At 27.4% G+C, this 23,098-nt stretch overlaps 1 protein-coding gene across 2 annotated transcripts; it reads right to left on the bottom strand.

The window, feature by feature from the left end:
* Nucleotides 1-1,805: 1,805 nt before the first annotated feature.
* On the bottom strand, nt 1,806-22,027 carry LOC107450188 (carbohydrate sulfotransferase 1-like). Of its 2 annotated transcripts, none has more exons than XM_071179913.1 (4): nt 21,840-22,027; nt 9,880-10,063; nt 5,836-6,059; nt 1,806-4,337 (listed from the first exon to the last, which is right to left on the bottom strand). In XM_071179913.1, the coding sequence occupies exons 2-4, from the start codon at nt 10,037-10,039 to the stop codon at nt 3,555-3,557; spliced, it is 1,167 nt and encodes a 388-aa protein (XP_071036014.1). In that variant the 5' UTR covers nt 10,040-10,063; nt 21,840-22,027; the 3' UTR covers nt 1,806-3,554. The 2 variants fall into 2 exon arrangements, with proteins under 2 accessions (XP_071036014.1, XP_015921422.1); XM_016065936.3 differs by lacking the exon at nt 21,840-22,027 and adding an exon at nt 19,567-19,771.
* Nucleotides 22,028-23,098: the final 1,071 nt, after the last annotated feature.

Below are 23,098 nucleotides of genomic sequence, written 5' to 3'. Positions count from 1 at the left end.
AATAATGCGAGCCTCAAAAATTGAAGTTCAGCAGTATGCGTATGGCTTCCAAATTGAGTAATATCGTCTTTATACCCTTCATAAGAAAATAAACTATGAATGCCGTTATCTGTTAATTTCATTTTGTTTAAAGCAGTTGTTAAGCGATTACAAATATATTCGAAATCTTTAATTGAGAAATCATCTTTTCAAAATATTAAGAGGCATTATTTTGAAAACCAGACAAAAATCAGAAATTTTGATAATTGCATTTTTTGATTACTTTTTTTTTTTAAATTGAAGTAGGCTATGAAAAATGAATATTAGACAAGTTTGAGCTCCTAAAGCAATTTTACCTCTCCTGTAGAAAATGTCAAGTTCATGGTCGCTCAAAGTCATTTCCTTAGAATTGAAATAGTATAAGTATTTTTTAAGGGGTTTATCTGAAGAAAGCAACAACACCCCAAAGTTTTTGTTAACTATATTATTTGTATGTGACTGTCTCGTTTCAATCTAACATCATGCACTCGTTTCAATCTAACATCATTGCTTTTCAGAGTTATACTTTGTCAAATTTACTGAAAAATTCAGTTTTGGCCATTTTTCTGCCACAAAAATCTTGGTAAAAACAACAAAAACCCAATAATTTCTTTACTGAATTTTAAAGTTCACTATCAGGACAAGCTCAATGACGCAACACTTTTTTGAGTTATCGATGTTTTCAGTAGATATAACCATTCAATCTTTTACGGAATGCAAAATCTGCATTTTTTTTATTGACCTTTTCTCAAAACGGCTTGGTCGCTCTAAAAAACTATTTATACCATCTTGTCGGTAAATGTATCTGCGGCCTTGTGGAAAAGAAAAATCAATGGCATCTTATCCCATTTTCGTGAAAAAAAATTATTAAAGTTGTATACATATGCTACGTTAAAAATCCTTCTTCCTGAGATCCCTCCTTGAAATCCTACCTCCTTTTTGAGATAATAAAGATGGATTCCCCCCCCCCCTAAATAAACTAAAATAAATAATTGGAACTGTCTTAGTAATTAAAAGATATACTGATGGAAAGAGAGCGCTGAGGTGTTCGTTTGCTCATGCACTTAACCCCCATGCCGCTGTTTTTGCTGTCAAACATATCTCCAAGATACTATTTGATATTAAGTGGGCAATCCATGGCCTTCGTAAAACTTTTCACCCATTACCTTAAATATTTTAAAACGTTATATATTCTTTTTTGAAAGGCGCAACCTTTATAAACAGTGTGAAATTATATGCACTTCAAGTAAATCTCGAGATTCAAAATTAAATTAAATTATAATTACTTGTGTAAATTATATATTACTAGTATTAATTATTATAGATTTAATAATTTTTTTGATTATCATTGTTTAACAAGTCAAAAGCGTACCTTATTCTTCTTATATAAAAACTACAAAAATATTTTTATTAGAAATGTCGTTATTCTTTTTTAAAATTAAAGTTCTTAGTGTAAAATAGGGATATACCGTAGCAAAATTCTTGGTGAATATTTTTTTCGATTTTTTTCATCGCTGCGACTTCAATATGACACAGTTGAAGAATATCAAACAGAATCTATACATTTTTTACAACAATTATTTTTTATTCTAACTTTATTTAAAAAATTAGTAAACCAAGGGAAAAATACTAACACCTTTTTTAATTTGCAAAGGAACATAAATACATATACATTACAAAATAAAAATAAATAAAAAGTTATTACTACCTCACAGTAAATCCTTCTATTATATCATGCATTCTAATTTTTTACTTGCTATATTTAAGATAAAAAATGCAACAAACAATAAAGAAAAGTATTTTTATTTAATATTATTGAAAATTATTAAAACAAACAAACAATGAAAACGCAATAGTTTCATTTACATACAATTAAAATAACAATAAAATACCGATCATTAGCTCAGTATTTCAGTTTCATTGAATTATTGCTGTTAGATTTAAATTATTGTTATTGATGTTAGATCTAAAATAAGAAAGAAAAATTAAGTTGTCAAAATTTTATTCCATGCAATACTTATCATTGAACTTTTACTCATAAAAATGAATAACTAAAATGTTTACTAATAGATATGTGAAACTTATTCTTTATAACTTTAGAAAGATACAATCCGCAAATAACTTTGTTTGATTTGACTTATTCATACAATTGAGTTTTGCAGAACAAATTATTGAAATCAAGAGAAAAAAAGGGAAGCATGAAGGTTTTTTTAAAGAAGTTCCTGTCAAAGCGACTCCAAACAAGTCGTTTACCCGAAAAGCGCCAACAGCCAAGAAATGATCAGCCAGACTTGAAACGCTGCTGTATGTTCTTTAAAAACTTACTGCAATCGTTAAAAACTAAAATTCATTAGAATTAGCAAAATCGAAACATAATATCAAAAAATATAAATTAAAAAAAATTATTATTTTCTTAGATAAAATTTTTTTATCTGTAAAAACAATAAGAAAAAAATTGTGCCTTACTTATTAGAACCAATATAACTAAGTCTATTACTATGATTTTGACAACTTTAATTAAAATGTTTTGGTATTTTTTTCTTTAAAAAATACAAAATTGTCGGGAATTGACTAACAATAGTATATCTTGATTTGTGAATTCTGGCGGAATTCATGGTTTATTTTTCGACGTTCTCAAATCCAAGTCTTTCGGAAAGGAACATTTTGTGAGTCATTTTTAACCTTACTCCATATTCGACATCTAAATAATTATTAACTCTAAAGTGCCTACTCGAAAACATAAAGTGCACATGACACTCATTATATCAAAAGTTACCAAAAAATTTCTTTTTGGAACTCTCAAAAATTATTTAAAGAGCTCTTGAAATATATTTAGACTATCACAGCTGATGCTTGAAAATTGCTTGTTTATGTGAAATACAAAATAATTCTTGATTATATAAAATCTTCATTGTTTTCAAAAATTATGAAGGTGGAAACAATCGAAATGTTTTAAAAAATAAAAAAACGTCCTTTCTCGAGATTCGTCAGACCTTAAAGCAGGGAATAAAATACATGTGAAACAGAAAAGCTTACGTTAATAACGATAAAATTAAATAACAGTCGAAAGCAAAAACTTGCACAAAAAACCCGTGGCATTCGAAAGAGGTGAATCAGGGCAGAATACATTCCATGCATGAAAGCAAGATGAGCTGCCCGTGTAACAAATTTTGACATTAACGACATAAAATTAAGATCTGAGGCCAAACAATGTATGACAAATTCTTGATGACGGACATATATATCGCAGTGGGGTGCTCACTAATTTTGATCGCGCAAAACATGACAACGTTATATTCCTGTATAATTTTTTGGAGCAAATGAAGTCACTGTTGTAGTTTCTGGGGGTTATTTATTTAACAAAAAAAATGCTGCGGTTGACGCAGTTTTTTTAATTAACGCATCTACCAGGTACATAAATATGGCACACTACCATTAACCTAAATATCATATTGCAAAATATTTTCGAAAGAATCTAACGCAAGTAAAAAAAGTAACTCATTTGAAATAAAATAACTTTAACATCATCACCGAATTCAGTGGTTCATTGAGCAAAATGATTCCATTGCATTATCTAAATCACTGTCAAAGTTTATATTCGATCTCACTGAACCGGGTGTAGAGTAAGAGTAATAACCCAATCCTTTTAAGGCATTCTTGCAATTGTCTTGTATTTCAATCATTTTTTCAAACTTCATCTGTTGTCGCCAGGAAGTGGCAGTTATCGAAGAATTTCGGAATGTTGAATAAGGAACATCGAGGCCTTGTTTTCTGGATTTTTCTTTTATGTTGCCAATGAAAACTGTGTGGGTTTGTAAAAATTCTTCCATTTCACCAGGTATGTCAGAAAACCCAAGAAACTGTGTCATTCTATTTGAAATGGCTAAAGGATTCAGGCACAAATCTTCATAACGGATCACCATAAAATCGTTTGGTCTCTCATTTAACAACACACACGCGGTTTGCAAGTCTTCGTTCAAAGCAGAGCAAAATACTTTGTGATTCGAGCACATTGGATCATGTTTGCACCATGATGAGATTGGAAACTTCGTTCTAGAATTTAAAGTACCTCTTGGGTCTCTAGACAAATAGATAATCTTAAGATTGAGGTGTGGGTGTGTTGCAAATAGTTCTGCCGCTTCTTTAAGCTTGATTCGAATTGTTTTTGCGATGATCAATTTCTGATTCCTGCATAAAGAGTCCAAAAATGTTCCATTGTAACAGGAACGAAGTTTAGTGCACTCTTTCCAATATCTAAAACTGCGTTTCAGTTTCATATAATTGGAGTGACTCTTTTGCCATTTCATGAAGTCATGAACCTAAAATATTAAAAAAACCAGTTAAAAAACATTAGGTCATTAAATCTTTTTTTAACAAAAAGTAACGCTAGAAGAGAATTATAAAAAATTAAAACTGGACGTATCAAGAAATTAAAAGTGTTATTAAAAGGGAATGATTACTTCTTTAAATATTCTGGAACACAGAGTAAATGTTAAAGTATTTAATTTTCAAGATGAAAAAGTTTTTAAAAGAAAGCTCGGTTTTCTAATCATAACGTCTTTTAGATATCCAACAATCAACTGCACTTCTGTTCCCAATCCTTCTGATGATCTCATAACAAATTCATTGAATTCCTTCAACAGTCTCTGCTTGGATGAACGAATAATAAAGTTTTAAATCATTAACCATCGTAAAAATTCATATAAGTTTATTATTATTTATAAAAAAAATAAGCATCCGCTTTTTGTTTCTGAGATATACACAGTAGTAGTATGAACACCATCGGGTTCATATCATAGGGTGCTATCGATTGAATAAAGATAATTAAGGGTGATTTGAATAGCCTTCCATACTCGAAATTATTAAATTAATTTGTAACAGAGATGAGATTAAATTTCAACGTTCGACGACTACTATACATTCTGAACTACATTCGCATATGGACAATTTTAAACTCTCACTGGAATTCAATCATTTTTGCCTCTTGTGCTTCAACTTATTGAAATTGAACTTGTTAAACATTTTTGAGCCAAAAAATAACATGAATTTTTTTTCGCAAAACTTCAAAATAATTCAAAATATGCAATAATTTTTGCAAATATCTGAAATATATCACCCTGGAATTTAAAACAACTTTTTAATAAAAATAAAAGTCATATTGAATTTAAAGGAAACTTTCCAACTGAAACATATCAATTAGATTTTAGACACATATACTATTTTTAAACCTACTTATTTTTTTGATTTTCTATACATATATTTTTTTTAAATAATGCATTTATAAAATATTAACTATCGTTCAAGAAACTCTTGAAAATCCTTATTCGGAGGAATCATTTCCAAAAACTTGAAACACACTTTTGAATTAAGATCACCACTTCAGAACCATCAAAATGCCCAAGTATTTTTTTAATACATTACTTTTTGAGGTTTTTAAATCGAAGCAGAAATCTTCTAGACAACCTTTCTATGATATACTCAACAATAATTAGCGTATACTTGTTAATACTTACGAAGCATTGAAATATTCCACCAAATATTTTTTTTTAAATTAAGAGTAAATGTGTAAGCATTATTTTTCCAAAAAAAGACAGAGAAAAACATATCTTGTTGGTTTTATTTGCACACGTCTTTAATTTTAATTAATTTAATAAATAAAGCTTAGTGCTCACCCTGTTATTTGCGACATTCACACCAGAAAGAAAGCATTTTGTGGTAATCACAACGTCCTTTTTACCGATAAGTTTAAAATGTAAGCGAATTAGTTTTAATGCTAAAATCTACCTAATTATTTTACATATTCCGATGTAAACTTACTGATGTGACATTGCAGTTGTAGAGCCTATTCAAGAGTTCTCTAGCTTCTTCGTGACTACTGTTGAAAACAGGACTGCTCAGAAAATGCAAAGGTTCAAAATAGTAGAAACTGTTAGGCAGACTCTGCAGCAAATCTCCGACAAATGATGATCCAGTTCTTGCGTATGATATCAGCAGGACGTGCAGATCGTTGTTTTCTTTAGGATGTCTAAGGTTAGACAAAGCTGGGTGGAAGAGATTTTCAAATATGTTGTAATTTCATGAAGAAAAAAAAGGTATAATGATTTTAAGAATTGTATTATAATTTACCGATTGAAGTTAATTCGAAAAATTTTATGTCCTATATCATATACAGGCTAGCATTTAAGTTTAAAAAATGACTTTACACGGGATTTGAATAAGTTGTTTTAGAAATTGTACAATTACCAATAGCTTTTAAAGTATAATTTTAATTTTACTGATAGAAAAAGGGTGTCAAATAAAGCATGCACTCAAAAATTGCTTTCCAAAATAGTGAGGAAATTTTCCGCGTGTATTTTTGAACAAGAAAAGAATGAAACCAGCATTAAGTTTAAGATTCTTAGTTTAAAATCCAAAATAGATTTTTAAAAGTAGGAAGTATAAAAAATACTGTAAGTTATTTTTTTTTCTTATGATTTTCTCGCTGAATAGAATGAGATTGGACTGAGTAAAAAAGTTTGTAAGTTTTCATAAAAAATTTTAGTTTCTTGCTTCTAACTACTTTCATGTCTTGCATCGCTATAAAAATAAGGAAGTTTTCTTTACGTGTAATTGAATGAAACAAAACCAAGTCCATGGAACGTATAGTTCAGAAGTTTAAAAAATTAGAAATGTATAATGGTACAAAAACTACATTTCTTGAAAGTCTGACAATTCCATACAAGTGAGACATTTGTTTCATGTATTTTTTCCATCTAAATTCATTAAATTACAAATGAGTCTATGTAGCTAATTGTTTCGAAGTCATAAGTGTTTTATGCGTAAAAAGGAAATATATAATTTCAATGCTAGAAACTCTCGTAATTTCCAAGCCATCAGACCAATCAGCTTTTATTTTGGCTCTATTCAATTCATTATAAAAAAACAAACACAAAAAATCCATTATTTCTCTTGTCAATATAGCAGTATCAGACATTTAGGTGAGTATAAGTACAAAGCTATAATTTTTATAAATAATGAAATTAGTAACTTTTGAATTATTTCGATTGCTTTTGTTTTAATCTTCTTCAATTCAGAGTAAAATAAATACCTAGTTATATTATTTGAATTGTTTAGATAAAAATTTTCGTAGTCTAAATAGGTTGTACAATCGAAAATAGTAACTTTTGATAATTCTTACTCATAAAACCCCTTTAAAACTTAAGAACTATTAGTCAAAGTTTAAATCCCTCTTCCATTTTTACCCCTCTTCCATTCGATAAATTCAAGATTGCAAATAAAGCTCACCTGGGGTTATCATCTGGTATCCGTAATGGACATCACAAATCACAACTTTTAAAACTATTTCAAGATTTCTTATAATTATCTCCATATTGAATAACTAAGGAGCTGAACTATTAATTCAAAAAGTAAATATTATATTTCAAGAATGTTTTATCCTAATACCATCACTTTTAACATTCCAATGATAATTCTTAAAAATGCTGCTTTTTGTTTTCAAAAATGCGAAACATTTTTAACATATTGTTCCGATAATACTATAATTTAGTTTACCTATGATGAATATCTGAAAATGATGTATAGTCTAAATAGTCATGCTTAGAATTATTTAAAATTCCGTTATATTCTCTCATTCTGTGTTATGGTTTGAAAATTCAATGTTCAATTCCTGGTGTAACAGGACTATAGTGCAATATGATGGGTGATTTAAAGGTTTTTCACTCATTACTGAAATGCATTAATATGCTGTCTAAAAACTGGATTGCATTACAATTTAAAAAGTTTCTCAATGCTATCATGAGAATAAAGTTGAATAAATGAAAATAAAGGAGTTTTGGTTTTTTTTTAAATTTGCTATCTCAAGGTATTTCAAAATCCTCTCCTCTGTTATGAGTTTCCTTTTTTAGCTATTTCAAAACGGAAATTTCGCAAATAAAATTATTTTTGATGATGTCCTCATTATAACAAATAAAATGTGTAATTTTTATTTATTAATGCATTTAATACTTTTTTATTTCCATTCTATTATAAGGTTCATTATAAAAGGTTCCACATGATTCAATTGTTTTATTCCTTGTAAATAAAATTTTAAATACGAAAAGCCTTTTCTTGTCACGAGGAAGCTTTGGTAAAGAAAAGAAGCCTTAAATGAAAGGTTAAAATGTTCTGTTTTTCTCTTTTAATTATGTTTAATATTTTAATAATTTAGAGCTGCATTTTATGTTTTAGAGTTTTATCAACTTATATTGGCCAGAAATAAGTTTTTTGATTCTTTTGTTTTCTTTATTCAAGTAATTCGCACTTTTTTATGACAGCAAAAACGATTCTATTAGAACAAATGTTTCCAACAAAATCATGATTAAAACTCTTCTAAAGAAAACGATAAAAAATGAGGGTAACTTAAGATTGTTTGGATGACTTTCTTTAAGAGTTTTTAAGTTGTATTTTCAAGTATTTCGAACTATCCAATGTACAATGAAAGACATGCGTTTAAATGTTTACATTTCACCTATCACGTTGCATTACAATAGGTATTTCTTAAATGAACAGTTTTAAAACAAAATTTAAATAAGATTGAATGTTATGAATGCCGCAAAAATCTGTTTCAAATTGATTTGCAAAAAGGAAAGAAAAAAACTGTGTTTGCTAGAGTTCAAAAATTATTTGTTATATATTATTCAAAGAAAGAAAAAGCAGAAAAAAAAATCGTGCAGAACAAAGAGATACGTTTCTTTTCAATTTAGTTGTTTTGTAAACAAACTTCAATGTTAGTTTAACATTGTGTGCTTGTTTACAAGGTATTAGACGCATGACTTTGAAAGTTATAAGTATTGTTAATTTAAAAAGAAAAAACTATGTTATTCGTTTAGTGCCATTTCATCATTAATATTGCACGAACGAAGCCGGTTTTTGTCCTTGTTACTGGTTGTCATGACAATCATTGTAAACTCTAACGGAAATGTTACTTTTTTGGAAGACGGAATGAAAAAAAATAGATTTAGCCATAAGAAATGTAAAAAAATACTATTTTAGGAATTAAACTATTGTTTTTCCATTTTCAGAAAAAAAATTTCGTAGGTTTTGGGAAATTTAGCTACTTCTCTGATATTAAGAACTGTAGCACTCTTTCCCAGAAACTTCGCGTGTTTGGTCAATTATAGAATACTACTGAAATCAATTAAATTAGTAAAAAAATGTATCTGTTCAAAAAATTGGAAACAGAGTTTTTTCTCAATTGAAATGCAACTATGTTTCGTTTTGTTTCTCGAATTGTAAACAAAGTGGTCACTCTTTTATAATGTATTTTTTAGTTTTAAACATTCAAAATTTAAATTTTGCTTCCCTTGGAAATTTATTTCAGGAGGTGGGCATTCATTTTTTAATATCCTAAAATTATTAAAGAAATAATTTGTGGAAAATCATAGTCAAGATAATTTAACAAATAAAATGATCATTCATGGTAATTTTACTTTTGATTTACAGTTATCGTCGATATTTTTGTCAAGCCAAAATGTTGATTAGGCATGAAATTACTTTAATCTGATTATAAAGTAATATAAATTCATATTTCTTCTACTTCTCATATCTAAGTATTATTTAAATGTAATTTAAACAATACATTGGAAATACTATGAATTTAAAAACTATACCCATGAGTTTACCTATGAATTTGGAAATTAAAATGAGCATCGGAAATCATTCCGAATCATTTTATTTTAACTATATTTCCACGCATGGATATTTACGACCTATACTAACTACATGAGGTGCTAAAGTTTTCTAACTTTGATTGAATAACTTAAAGAGGAGTAAAAATACTGTAAGTTAGTGTTCGATATGGCAGTAAGATTGAGATTCACTTACTTTGAAGTGTATTTTTGATGAAGTAAGTGTTTCCAACGAGGGCATAAAATTGTAAAAAGGCGATTATCAAAGCAAAGAGGACACAGGGAAAGTAACGACGCCAACGATGATGCTGTCCTAAAACGTTGTGAGTGATGTGACGTCTTAAATCAAGACTCATCTTAGGTCAGCTCTCATCATCTTTCTGTGAAAATAAGCAAATTAACATTTATTCACACAGTAAAAAAGTTTCATCATTGTATCCCGATTTCCTCCTCCAAAATCTAATTTTTCCTTCAATTTTCTCAAGTTCTGAAATGTTTGAAAATCTAGTTTGTCCAAAGTTTAGAAATTCCAATTTGTTCGGAAGATATTGCAATATTAAATGCTTTTTGCGATTTTTTTTTTCAGACTTTAAGTTACGTTTTGTTTTGGGATTGAGAAGATGAGCAGAAAATGTCTAGACAGTAGGAATGAATGAAAAAAATTAAAGATTTGAAATTTAATTCAAAAATTATTAGCTATTAAAATTGTAAGTACAAAATAACATGAAGAGCCATTTATAGCTTGATAAAATGCAAGTAGAAAGCTACAATTTGAAATGCTGAAAGGGTCCTTTTTATGCATGAACTAAATGCAAGCTTTGTTTTCTTTTGAAATAAATGCACGAACGTTATCCTATTTTCAAGTGCTTTTTTTGAAATCTTTAATTTTTTTTCCAAGTAAAATTTATCAATTTTGAAGTGTCTGTAATCTTTCATTTCGTTACGGTTAACATGTTGTAGCATTAAATTATAATAATACTATATTTTATAAGCAAAATGATTTTTTTTCCTTTGAAAAATGCTGACTTTAATAAAAAAAGATGGTGAATGAGATACAACCACAGGGTTTGGTGTGGTAAGCGAGGGGATGGTGAATCCTCCGAATAATTATAAATTTTCGTTAGTAACGCTATATGAAAGAGCTTGTTTTCAGCTAATTTCAGCAATATTTTTTTAATTTGAATAGGGCTTAGAAAGGGTGTTTTGTAAAGTGCACACAAATCTTCATTTGAAAATATAGCTATAAGAAACCATTTTGATTTGCATGCATACTGAGGATTCAATACAGAAATTGTCTTCTAAACTCTTGTAAAATTTAATAACAGATATTTTCAATCAAAATAAAAAGAACTAAAGATGAAATAAACAGTTTTCATTCGATTTACCTGCAGGTTCAGGAGTACAAATTATGCTAGCATCTAAATAAAATATTATGGCAAAAACGCTTAAAATTAAGTGAAAATTGCATGGTGACCCAGAACTTTTTCTTATAATTAATGTAAACATTTTCTTTAAGGGAACTTCGGAGCATCTCTGGAGTAGTAGAATTGAGAAAGCTTACATCGTAGTCATAAGATGATTTTCATATAAGAATATTTAAGAAAAAAATTTTTCTTGTTTATTTTAATGTGAACATCAGCACAGTATACAAACCTTCAATGAGTCTATTTTTTGATCATAATAAATGTATTATATTATAAAACAAAAGTAATTTAAATTAAATAAAAAAAGCATATCTTAGGAATTATTTGACTTTTTTTATTATATACATATTAGTGAACATATATGTTATTTTGATAATATTTTCATAAATCATATTTTGTAAGAAACATATTAGCTTTCATGGTACATGCAAAGGGTAATTTATTTGCAAGTGCAAATGTAAGATAGTATGAGATGATAGGTGTCCATGTTAGAGTGCCCAAATCAGCACTCAACACAAATGGTAGCAATGATTTACTTCAAACTCAATAAACGACATAAGAAAATTCAAATGGAAGAGGTGGAAAAGGATCAAAAATCTTTCAGTTTGCACTCTCTAGATATGATGCATTTCTCTCAAGCAATGATGCGCTAAGAAATGTTATGAGACGATCAATTAAGCAGTAGATAAAAATTTCAAAATTTAAATAACATAAAATCATTATTATGCCTGCAAAATTTTCAAAAATATTTCAAATTGCACTCTTTAGATATGATGCATTTCCCTCAAACAACGATGAGTTGATGTCAAGATGATTAATGATGTCAAGAGACGATCAATTAATCAGTAAATGAAAAATTTATAATGATTGACACATTAAAAATTTTTTAAAGGTGTAAGTTGATATAGAGTTATTCTTTTCCCTCTCATTGCTCATAATACATCGATATTTCATGATTAGCGAATGCCCCACTTAATAACCGGTGTATAGATTAATATTCGGTTTTTGCAGCATTTCGGGGGTTTGAAAAGTCATAACTTATGGACCGGGACACACGTAATAAGTTTCATTTTTCTTTGATGTTCTATTCTTTACTATTGTTTATCGGAAACCGTTTCCTTCCTTCCTCTTAATTTTATCATATCTCCCTAATCAAAAGGCAACTGCTATTATATCGTTCGTTTACCATCCCTCTAAATGTTCTTCTAACAGTCCTCAACTAAAAGCTATTACAACAGACCGTAGATTTCCTTCGAATATTATTGATTCTATCAATATAAAATTACTATCGCTTTCCAGTAAACTCTTTTATTCGAATTTTGCTAGAATGGTGTGTTCAAAATCAGGACAATTTTCTATCACACAACTGAAATTTATTTGCTTCTGCTGAAACTCTTTAGCCACTGACATTGCCCTTGCTCTTGCTGTTCTACTAATAAGTTAATGATTTTTTAGAATGTTTTAAAATCGATTAATTTTTATCTTCTGTTTTCTTCCCATCAGTCAAGCCATGTTTTGTCCCTGGTTGCAATCTATTTTCTTCAATCACAGATGAACTACGGCCAAAACTATGGCTGTTATTGTTGCATTCTTTGTACTTCATTGACACTGTTTTATTTCATTTACATAAAGCACAAAGTATACCCATTTTCTCACTCATATTTTAAAATATAGTTGATTCTTCTTAAATAAATTTAATAACGGGTTGCAGCATATTCTCATTAAAATAAAATGAACATAATAATATTCGATAAACTATAAATTGATACTAATTCAGTGGACTCAATGTGATATGCCAAGTAATTTTTATTGCTTAATCACTTCCTTTATTTAGAAAGATATTATGTAGCTCAAACCTCTTCTTAGAAAGAAGCAAAACTTTGAAATTCTTATAATGAAGAATAATTTAATAGATATTGTTGTTTTCTAATTAACATCCTTTACTTTCTTTAAAAAAAATAAAATCTACTAACCTGTCCTGCAACGATAAAATACCGGTGTAGCACAATGGATTTTCTCAGTTTAATGTGTGAGAATTATTTGTCTGAAATTAATTGCCTCCAGACGCAAAATAGTTCTGTGTGATCGAATACTTTGACATCAGAGGTACTACTCAGCAGAAAATATGTGTATTTGTTTTATCTGTTTTTATTAAAAACAGTGTCCCAAGAACTCAAAATATATATATATACATTTAAGCAACGTCACACATTTTTTTTTTCTAACCAACTCCTAGTATTACATGGATAAGACTCAGCTGGTCACGCTGCGGTTGCTAAGAAACCATGCTGATAGGTATTTTCATTGATTTGACCGAGAAACTACGATCCACAAAACACACCCAATCCATTTTGAAATATTGTACCAAAATAGGATAACTGTTTACATTTATAAGAACATTTGTTTCAGGAACCTAATTTTTTAAACATTGATTTCCTATTTTACATATTCCAGCACATTTCTAATAATGGCAATGACAATATCTAACAGATAAAAACAAATGGATAAAAGAAAACATTCATTAAATTATTGATTTTTTTATTCACTGTACAGTGCCTTTTTTTTGTTAATACTTCATCCTAAATAAAAGCAATAGAGTAGTTTATATCGAATAAAGTTTCTTAACAAGATTCCATAATTGAACTTCTCAAACATGCAAAGTACTCATGGATAAAATATCAAAATTTAGGTAAGATAATCAGACTTAATGCTACTGCTGGAGTCCCATCTAATTTCCTTTACCATTTAAATAAAAGTAAAGAAATATTTAACCATTTGGAGAAATAAAACACTTTTAAGCATTTCTAATTAGTCTCTTTTAGTATTTTTCATGGTTGATATATGATGACACGCACACATACATACAGTGGTTGAACAAATCTATTTATTATACTGAATCCTTTTTTTTCATAAATCTCAAGAAATACTTAGAAAATTATTTCAAAAACTTTAGAAGTATTTTGTGTGATTTCTCATACATATCAATAAAGTTTAAAGCTTTTAGAAGTTTGAGGGACAAGCAATAAATTGTGAATGAGAAAGTATGTTTTTGACCACCTTATGCCAAAAAATAGAGCGACAAGTTGGTTAATTTTCTTTTTCAGTGTCTACCTGGATAATGACCTAGGTTATACAGGTATCTAAAGGGCAGATTTGTTGACCACTCTTTCAGGGGCAACGTTGCTCCCACAGTAAGGACAGATTGTACAGAGAAGGAAAGAACATCTATGCCTTGCCCGGGATTCGAACCCAGAACCTTTCTGATGCAAGGGCAGTTCCCTAACCCCTACACAGGCCGATCACCATTTTTGATTATTATATGTGCAAAAGCTGCACAAAATATCGCAAACATACTTATGGATGGACATTTCTATAAAATAAAATAAAAACAATTTCTTTTTATCTTACGTTTTTTTTTTTTTTTTTTTTTTTTTTTTTTTTTTTTTTTTTTTTTTTACTATAACTTTATAAATATTCAGCAAAATTTTAAAAAAAGACTTTAACTCAAATTTTTTTAAAATCTGATTCACTATTTAACCGATTTCAGTCAAATTTTATATTTCGCCATGCAAAATTACGTACTTGATGAAGTAAAATGATGTAAAAAATTTATACTTTGCAATTCAAAATTTTTTCGACTATTATTAAATAAAATAATAAATATTTACTAAAATTCACTTTCGCATTAAATTATCTTTGCATTACATAATAATGTGTAAAATTTTTCATTTCGCTTTAAAAGTGCTCGAGATATGGTGAAGTACATAAAAAATAAAATTAACGTTATGGGGTCCAAGCTTAAGATGATCAAACTGTGGGAACCATATTTCTCAGATTGCTGCAACCCCTATATTTTGGGCTCAAAAATCCAAATGCGTCGAAAAAAATGTCTTTTTATTCAGCGAAAGTACACTTTTGTGTCTGATTTCATAATTTAAAATATCGACTGCACTAATTAATTAGCATATTTGAGGTGAACCTCTCAAATCATTAAGTTTGATCCGATCAACTTAATGATTTGAGATCAACAGTTAATCAGGGTAGTTTATTTATTTATTTATTTGACACACTGTATAGTATTTCAAAATGAAACTAAAATTTTTTGGGTTACTTTTGTATTGCTAAAAGATAAAAAATTTAAAAGAGAACTTCAGCTTGATACTAATTGCACGGATTTTAAGTTTAATAATTTGTATGAAATGTTCATAACACAGTTCAATAAATCATAAAACAGATGTACATTTTTTAATAAACCCTCGATATTTTTTTCGGATAAATATTTTTACAAATATTTTAGCTAATACAATTATAGGATTAGGTTTGTTAATTAGTATTTTGCATATTTTCAGATATTTCTAGTTTTTTTTTCTTCTTTCTTTCTAAATTCAGCATATCGTTCGAAATTACAAGATTTTTTTTTAACTTTTTCAAGTTAAAAAATTAAATAAGAAGATAAGCATTATTAAGCAAAGGATTTCGCAAGGAATTTTCAGGATGCATTATGATATTTAGACCTTTTCAATCGGTTACCAACTTTTGCAATGAATGTTAGAAAAAAAAACTAAAGAAATCTTCCTCTCCCCCACTTATCTAGAATGAGCGAATCGGCAGGAATTTATTTGCAATTTTTATTAGCTTTTTTGACTTAAAATCATATTTTCTTACCAAAAAGAAGAAGAAGAATGGGAATGCTGTTTTGTGTGAAAAACCACTATTATTATTAAAATTGTTTGTTATTTTGATTTTATTGCTTACTATGCCTCCATGGTCTCAGTTGTTCTTAAGATAATTTGCTAAACTAAAATGTTTAATTAACGTAAGTATTAAGTAAACTACGTTAACCTGATTCTATGGTCTTTTTAAAACATCATAAAAGCACCAAATTACTTATTTCATTAAAATAGATGTTAGTTTCATTTAATTAATTAGCGTATAATTTATATAAAATATATCAGGGATTATGCTACTAATTCTCGCATAGTCTAGCTTAAATCTATTTCTCTTTCAAGCTTAAAGTTTCTTTAACAATAAATGATCTTAAGTCCAAACACCATGGTTTAAATATCATGTCATATTACAGTTTCTCAACCCGTATTTCCTATATCATGCCTGATCGTCTCACACATAAACCTCCAAAACCTTATGCTTTTTTTTAATTTTTTTTCTTTTTTGAATTATATCATTTTATATGTGAAAGATTCCCTTTGAGTTCCTTATTGTTTAGATTATATTCTTCTTCTTTATATTATATTATTCTTTTTCATATTATATTATTCTTTTTTATATTATATTATTCTTTTTTACATTACATTATTCTTTTTTATATTATATTATTCTTTTTTATATTATATTATTCTTTTTCATATTATATTATTCTTTTTTATATGATATTATTCTTTTTTATATTATATTATTTTTTTTATATTATATTATTTTTTTATATTTGATCATATTAGAATCTATAATCTTCATGTATCCTTTTTTCTAAATAAAGTCCGAATTCAGCATTTATTTATTTCTAATTTTGACAATTTAAGTAACTTTGCAATTGTATACTGGTTTCTACATAAAATTTAAAATTGTTACCCGGAACGAATGCGAATTACATAATGACACTTATTGAATTAGGGTGATAAGATAAAGTGCAAGAAGTAAAGGAACCTAAGTAATCAGTGCTAGCAGCATTTAGAGATTAGCCGAGACCATCACTCGGACACCATTGAGTGCAAGTTTTTAAGTCTTCAAATAATAATTAAAATAGTGCAAGAATATTTTAAAGTCTGGTTTTAAAACATTACATGCTTTGAACTAATTTTTCCTGCATAAGAAACGCGTCATTTTTATGAACACATTATACTTTTAAACATAAAAAACTTTATTCCGTAAAGTGCAAACATTTTGGAATATTTTTCTACCTTCAAACTTTCAAATTTATTTTTGATCAAACTAAAACACAAAAACAACCCTATTCAGGTTATGAATTGCGTCACAACAAGAGTTTTATTTTGAGCAAATTTTCAGTGATGAGTTAATTAGAATCATGATAAGTTAATGTATATTACAATATGATAAGTTAATGTATATTACAATATGATAAGTTAATGTATATTTACTATCGAAAGTATAATGTAGAGACTGTTTATAATTAATCAAAAAGAAATAACCACATTTAAAATCTTGAATGATGCTTTACTTAAACAAAGGTAATAAAAAAAGATGAGTTTATAAACACGTCAAAAACTACGCAAGAAAACTATCCAAATCCATATTTTGTTGCTAAAAACAATAATACTTTTCTAGAAAAAAGTGGGGTGAATGAGGAATTGAGTAATGAAATCTTTCAATATTTACATTTCTGATTTCTTAGTTAACTGAATAAAGAGCTTGAATGACATTTGTATTAGAAATTAAAAGAAAAAAGAAATCATTTTAAACGGTTTAGTAAAGTTCGATTTTAAAACTTTGTTGAAGTTTCATAAACATAAGAGACTAAATGATAAGAGTATTTGTAGAATAATAATTTTAAGAAAAAAATTGTACTTTTAAAATGTTAAATACTATATTGAACGCCGATTAAGAATTAAACTCGAAAACAAATCACAGTGATTTTATTTAATAAATACCTCTAATAAAATAAATAGATTATTAAGTTAATTCTGTGCGTTCGTGAAATGTTTAAAATATATAGATGATATTATTGTTAAATTTTACTTCTTTCTCCCAAAAAAACTAAAATATTATTATTCAATTTCTCAATTTTGATAACTTTATTAATCACGCTTTGACAACAGTATTCTTTTTTTTTTAAAAAAAAGCACTTACATTTTAAATTTAACTGAAATTCAATCACAATATTCTAATATCTTCATTAAGATGTCTTTCAGTCAAATATTTGAATTTTCTAAAAGTAAATCCCAGCCATAAAACAAAAAGGAATTTGTACTTTTTTTTAAATGTGCTTCGAAGAAACATCGTAAATATTTCTCACGTCATGAATTCCGTTCGTGAAGAATTTCTTGTGAAAATATATAAAGCTGAATTTGCAACAAAAAAAAGAAAAAATATTATACAACTTCACTTGGCCATTTCTCAACAAGACAATGTTCGGTGAAACACAGAAAGGGCGTCACGGAATGCCACATTACTATCTATTCCTAGCCTGCTTATTCCCCAGATTTGTCATCGAACGAGCTTTTGTGGAACCACTTGGGACGGACAGTCTCCGAGCTATTTCGATTTAGCAGAATTTTCACAGCGACTGTAGAATGATAGGTCGGTGGACATAATAAGCGACTCGTATGCTGCAGTTGCGCTAAAGATGTCCCAAGAAAACACTAAAACCTCCATTAGTTTGTCTTGCAATAAATTATTACTTTGCTTTAAATTTTTAATCACTTACTGATATCAAGGTTGAACTTACGTATGCAAATTTCGTTTCATTCTGGCAGCTCTTTAAACATGAGCTAATTTTTATGGCAATGAGTGTATTTGGTTTAACTTATTTGCTGTATTTTTTTTAATAAATCTTAATTAATTTTTTTTAAGAAAAATGCAATCGTGATAAAATAGTTCATGAAAAGAAAAATATCTTTATACTGAAAATTATTATATATGATGAAAAAATGTGAAATGGGTATGAAATCTTTCATGTAGAAAAGTGAAATTTAATTTTTCTCTTATTGATATTAAAAGAAGGTAAGCATTTATTAAAAATGAAAAATTTAATTTAAAGTAATTTAGAAATTGTTGTTGGGAGTGAATTATTAAGTAAAACGGTCTTTCTCTTTTTTTTGTTACACCAAATTTGAAACTAATAAAATAAGTAAACCTTTTCAAAAAAAAAATTTAAAAAATTTGTGAAAAAAATGCATAATTAAAAAAATAACTTTATATCACAATTTTTACTGACAATATTCTAATTAAAGTAATAATTATGACCCATTAATTAGCTTGCTGCATTTCCTTTTCGAAAATATTAATTGGTTTTTTATTTTAAAACTATACTTTGTAGTTAATTCAATGATTCATTTATGAATTTGTTTATTTTTATCTTTTTTTAAAAAAGTAAGAGCAAAAGCTAAATGTATTAACACTACAATGTTCCAAAGGTAAAATACCTTTTTCTTATTAAAAAAGACTTTTTTTTCGTTCTCCCTTACATAGTAATATTCTTTACTTCGTTATTTTATCCTTAACTCCCAGTTTACAGTATTTACAATGAAATTTGACAAAAAATGATTTAATTTAATATTTTATTTTTTGAATAAACTATATTTTGAAAAATAATTTACTTTAACTTTTTATTCTTTTGTCAAATCTGAATTTCTGATAAGTTTTTAATAAATGCAACAATAATAATAAAGTTTGAAAATTATTATCAACCTATATAATTTTTCGAAAACAAATTTATTTAGTTTGAGCAACAAATAAAGCAAATCCTAAATTAAAGTAAAACTTACCCTATGCATGCTTTCTAAATGCCATAATATATAACAAATAATCATCTTTGTAACATTTTAACAGGATGTTCTTATAGTGGCGCCCGTAGACATCGAAGCCAAGAACTCTTTTCCTCGTGTCTGCTGAGCGGATAAAACACGCGGTAAATGAAAGTTTCTTGAATCGTCGCCAAAGCAGATCTCGCCAAACAATGGGATTCCATCCAAATATACGAGACTGTTTGAACTCCTCTGATTCGTATGACGGTATTGTTACCTCATTAAAATTGCATACATGTGTCAGACTGGTATATTTTTAAACTCGAAATATAATTAAAAAAATTATTTTTAAAAAAACAAACAAATTTAGTTTAAATTATTTACTTAAAAGAAAGGAGTGTTATTTTTTGTTTACAAAGTTTGCATTTCAATAAACTTTTAAAATGATAATGAAGGGATAAAGAATATTTCCAGCAATACTAAACACTTGATAAATAATTTTAAAACAAATACTTTTAGTGATGTAAAATCTGAATTAAAATAATGAATAAAGAGCGATATCGTGTACAACAAATGAAATAAAAGCATGACTGAATGTACAATGCACGAATTCAAAAAGAAAAAAACACAACACCTGCATAACCTTTGTTCTAAAGACCGTTTTAACATGGAATATCTCAATCGATTTGATCTGATTTAAACATGATAGTTAACATAATCAGCCGATATTTTAAGTAATTAATTCAGACACAAAAGCGATTCTTGATTCTCAACATAAGGTTGGTTCTAAAAATAAGTTCCATCTAAAAATTATGGTTATAATAGTTCAGTCAGGTCCTCTCCATGTTAATTTTCCTGTATTATAAAAATATGTGTATAGAGGTATTAAATCGAAACAAAATAATTTTGCACACAATTATTAAATATTTTTCAAAAAATAATTTAATGCGTATTAAAATAAATTTAAAAAAAAAAACATTAAATTTTCAGAGGAAGTTATTTTCAGCCATTTGAAACTGTGTGTTATTAACCAAAGACTTGAATAATTCTTTTGATATGATATGTAATGAAAATAAAAAAACAATTACAAAACACTTGAAATCAGTTTAATGGAATTACAAATGTAGTTATAATTAGAAATAAAACGTGACTATCTGATTGAACAAAACAACTTCAATTTAATTACCAATCTGAAATGCATATAGTTGTGATTAGAAAAGTATGTTAAGATTTTCAGGTTTATTGCACACATTATTTCTGCAAAAAAATTATGAAATAACATTTTCGTGAAGCTTTCCTTGTAAACATAAGTCTAACAGCAAACATAAGCGAAAATATTTAAAGTATGAACATAAATATTGAAAAAATCGTCATCAAATGTTTCATTTGAAAATAAATGTAATAACAGTTCAAAAGAATGTAATCGATTACAAGTAATAAATTACTTTTCAATATTGTTTTAAAATTAGGATTTAATTTTCAAAATCAGGCAGAGTTTGGATGTTGACGGTTTTTTGCATGTTTTTTTTCAGGACATTAATCAGTGTCATTTTTTTTAGTAATTTTTTAAATTTTTAGATTAGTTTCCTTTTTTAAATTTTTTTCAAATAATTTTATATGAATATTCAAAGATAATTTTCATTTCAAGCACATTTTTCTTATGAATTATATTTTTATCTCTTAATTAACATAAAATTTGCATTAATTTTTGTTATTCTAAGTAGCCATTAATAACAAGCGTTATTGTTAAACAGAGCTTTTCACTATATAAATAAATTCTCTTTAAAACAATGGGCAATCCTTAAATTTAATGAAATGTTTCTTAAAAAAATTGATAACATAATGAAATTTAGATGTTCTTGGAGATTTTGTTTAAAAATTGTTAAATTTTTAAATCTCTAGATAAGATATTTGTTAACAGTTTATTGTTATCGTATTTTTTGTTACTAAATTTTTAAATGCTACTTATGATTTATATTTTTTTCTCATAGAAAAGGTAATATGAAACATGTCTTCGAGAAATTTTAAGGACATTGCTTTTCAGTTTAATGCCACTTATGATGATTTTTAGGGAGATAGATTTTTTTTTAATTTTTAAGGGCATTTTTAAAGATATTTAGATAATCAAAATCTTAATCTAGATAAATAATCATAATTCTGATTTTAATCGTAATCATTATTACAGGTAATCATACTGATCACATGCAAATAAGTAATCATACATGTAATCATCTGTTTCAATTACATTGATTATTTATCATTAAAAATTTAAGATGGATTTATGTTTTACTTACCATCAATATAGCATAGCATGAATGTCGTCCGATAAACCTTCCGAGTACTCTAAGAAACCTTATTGTTTTAAATTGCAGTGACAAATTATCTTGCTTGTAATCATGCTTATTTGATTCCTTGTTATCATAAATCATGCGTATTCTTAGTCGTAGGTCACGATTACCTCTCATCAAAATGACGAGTAATTGATTTGACTGCAATTTCCTTTGGAATTTTGCACACATTATTTCATATCTATCTTCTATCTTCTATCTATATATCTTCTCTTATCGCCCATACAGCACTCCTTCTTAGCTTATATTCTTAACTATAAGTTGTCACTTGTTTTGAATAAAGCGATCAAGCTGAATAAATTTGCATTTTCCATATAAATTCATCACTTGGCAAAATAGTTTGTATGATATTTCTTTCCATGAAATTCCCTCTAAACTTTTCAGTGTTAGTGATTAGTGAGAATATTTACCTTAAACAAAGTTTCACATATTTTTTCACCGAATTACACTTTTAAATTGAGAAATAAATGTATTTGCATTATAAAAAATTTTAAAAATAAAGTATTTTTAACTGATATTTTTAATTTAAAATTACTATACTAATTAACTAAAATTACTAAATTTACTATATTACTACAAGATTCATCAGCTAAGATGATGGCTTCGTTTTCATCAGTGTTTCTCTTTAAAGCATCATATTTTTCACGAAAAAATAAAATTAACATTTGTAAGTATAATTATTAGATACAGTGGTGGCCCAAAGTGTGGACATTTTTTTAAAGTTTCATGTTTTTCAACTTTGTGTGCTTGTAGAATATATTAATTTTCACTTAAATTGACTATTAAATTGCTTAGTTTATATATTAAATTAAAGATAATTTAATGTAGAATTTAATAACAAAAACAGAATTAAAATATCTGTATTACAAAAAAAGTTATGCCTATTTTAGTAGAACAAACAAACACAAATCGTTTTGAATAAGGACGTGTTTTGTAATAAAAGCGTACTAGCCAATCACAAACACTGTTCTTAGGACCAATCAAATGTCTGTCACTATAGTTTAGGTTATTTGGATGGTAAAAGAGTTATTGTTGTGGAAATATTTTGCGGAATGATGCATACTAGTACAATTAAACAGAGTTTTGCTGTTTTTGAATATTTAAGGTCCTTTTTTTAATTAAACTAATTTTAAACAATGTCATCAACAAGAAGAACTAATTGGACATCTACAAAAAGAAGCCGGATTGTCATATTGAGAGAAAAT

Source organism: Parasteatoda tepidariorum, chromosome 4 (assembly GCF_043381705.1).
Source record: "Parasteatoda tepidariorum isolate YZ-2023 chromosome 4, CAS_Ptep_4.0, whole genome shotgun sequence".
In the NCBI taxonomy this organism is placed as follows: Eukaryota; Metazoa; Arthropoda; class Arachnida; order Araneae; family Theridiidae; genus Parasteatoda; species Parasteatoda tepidariorum.
Note: the sequence above shows the minus strand (reverse complement) of the source record. Positions and strands in the feature narration are given on the sequence as shown.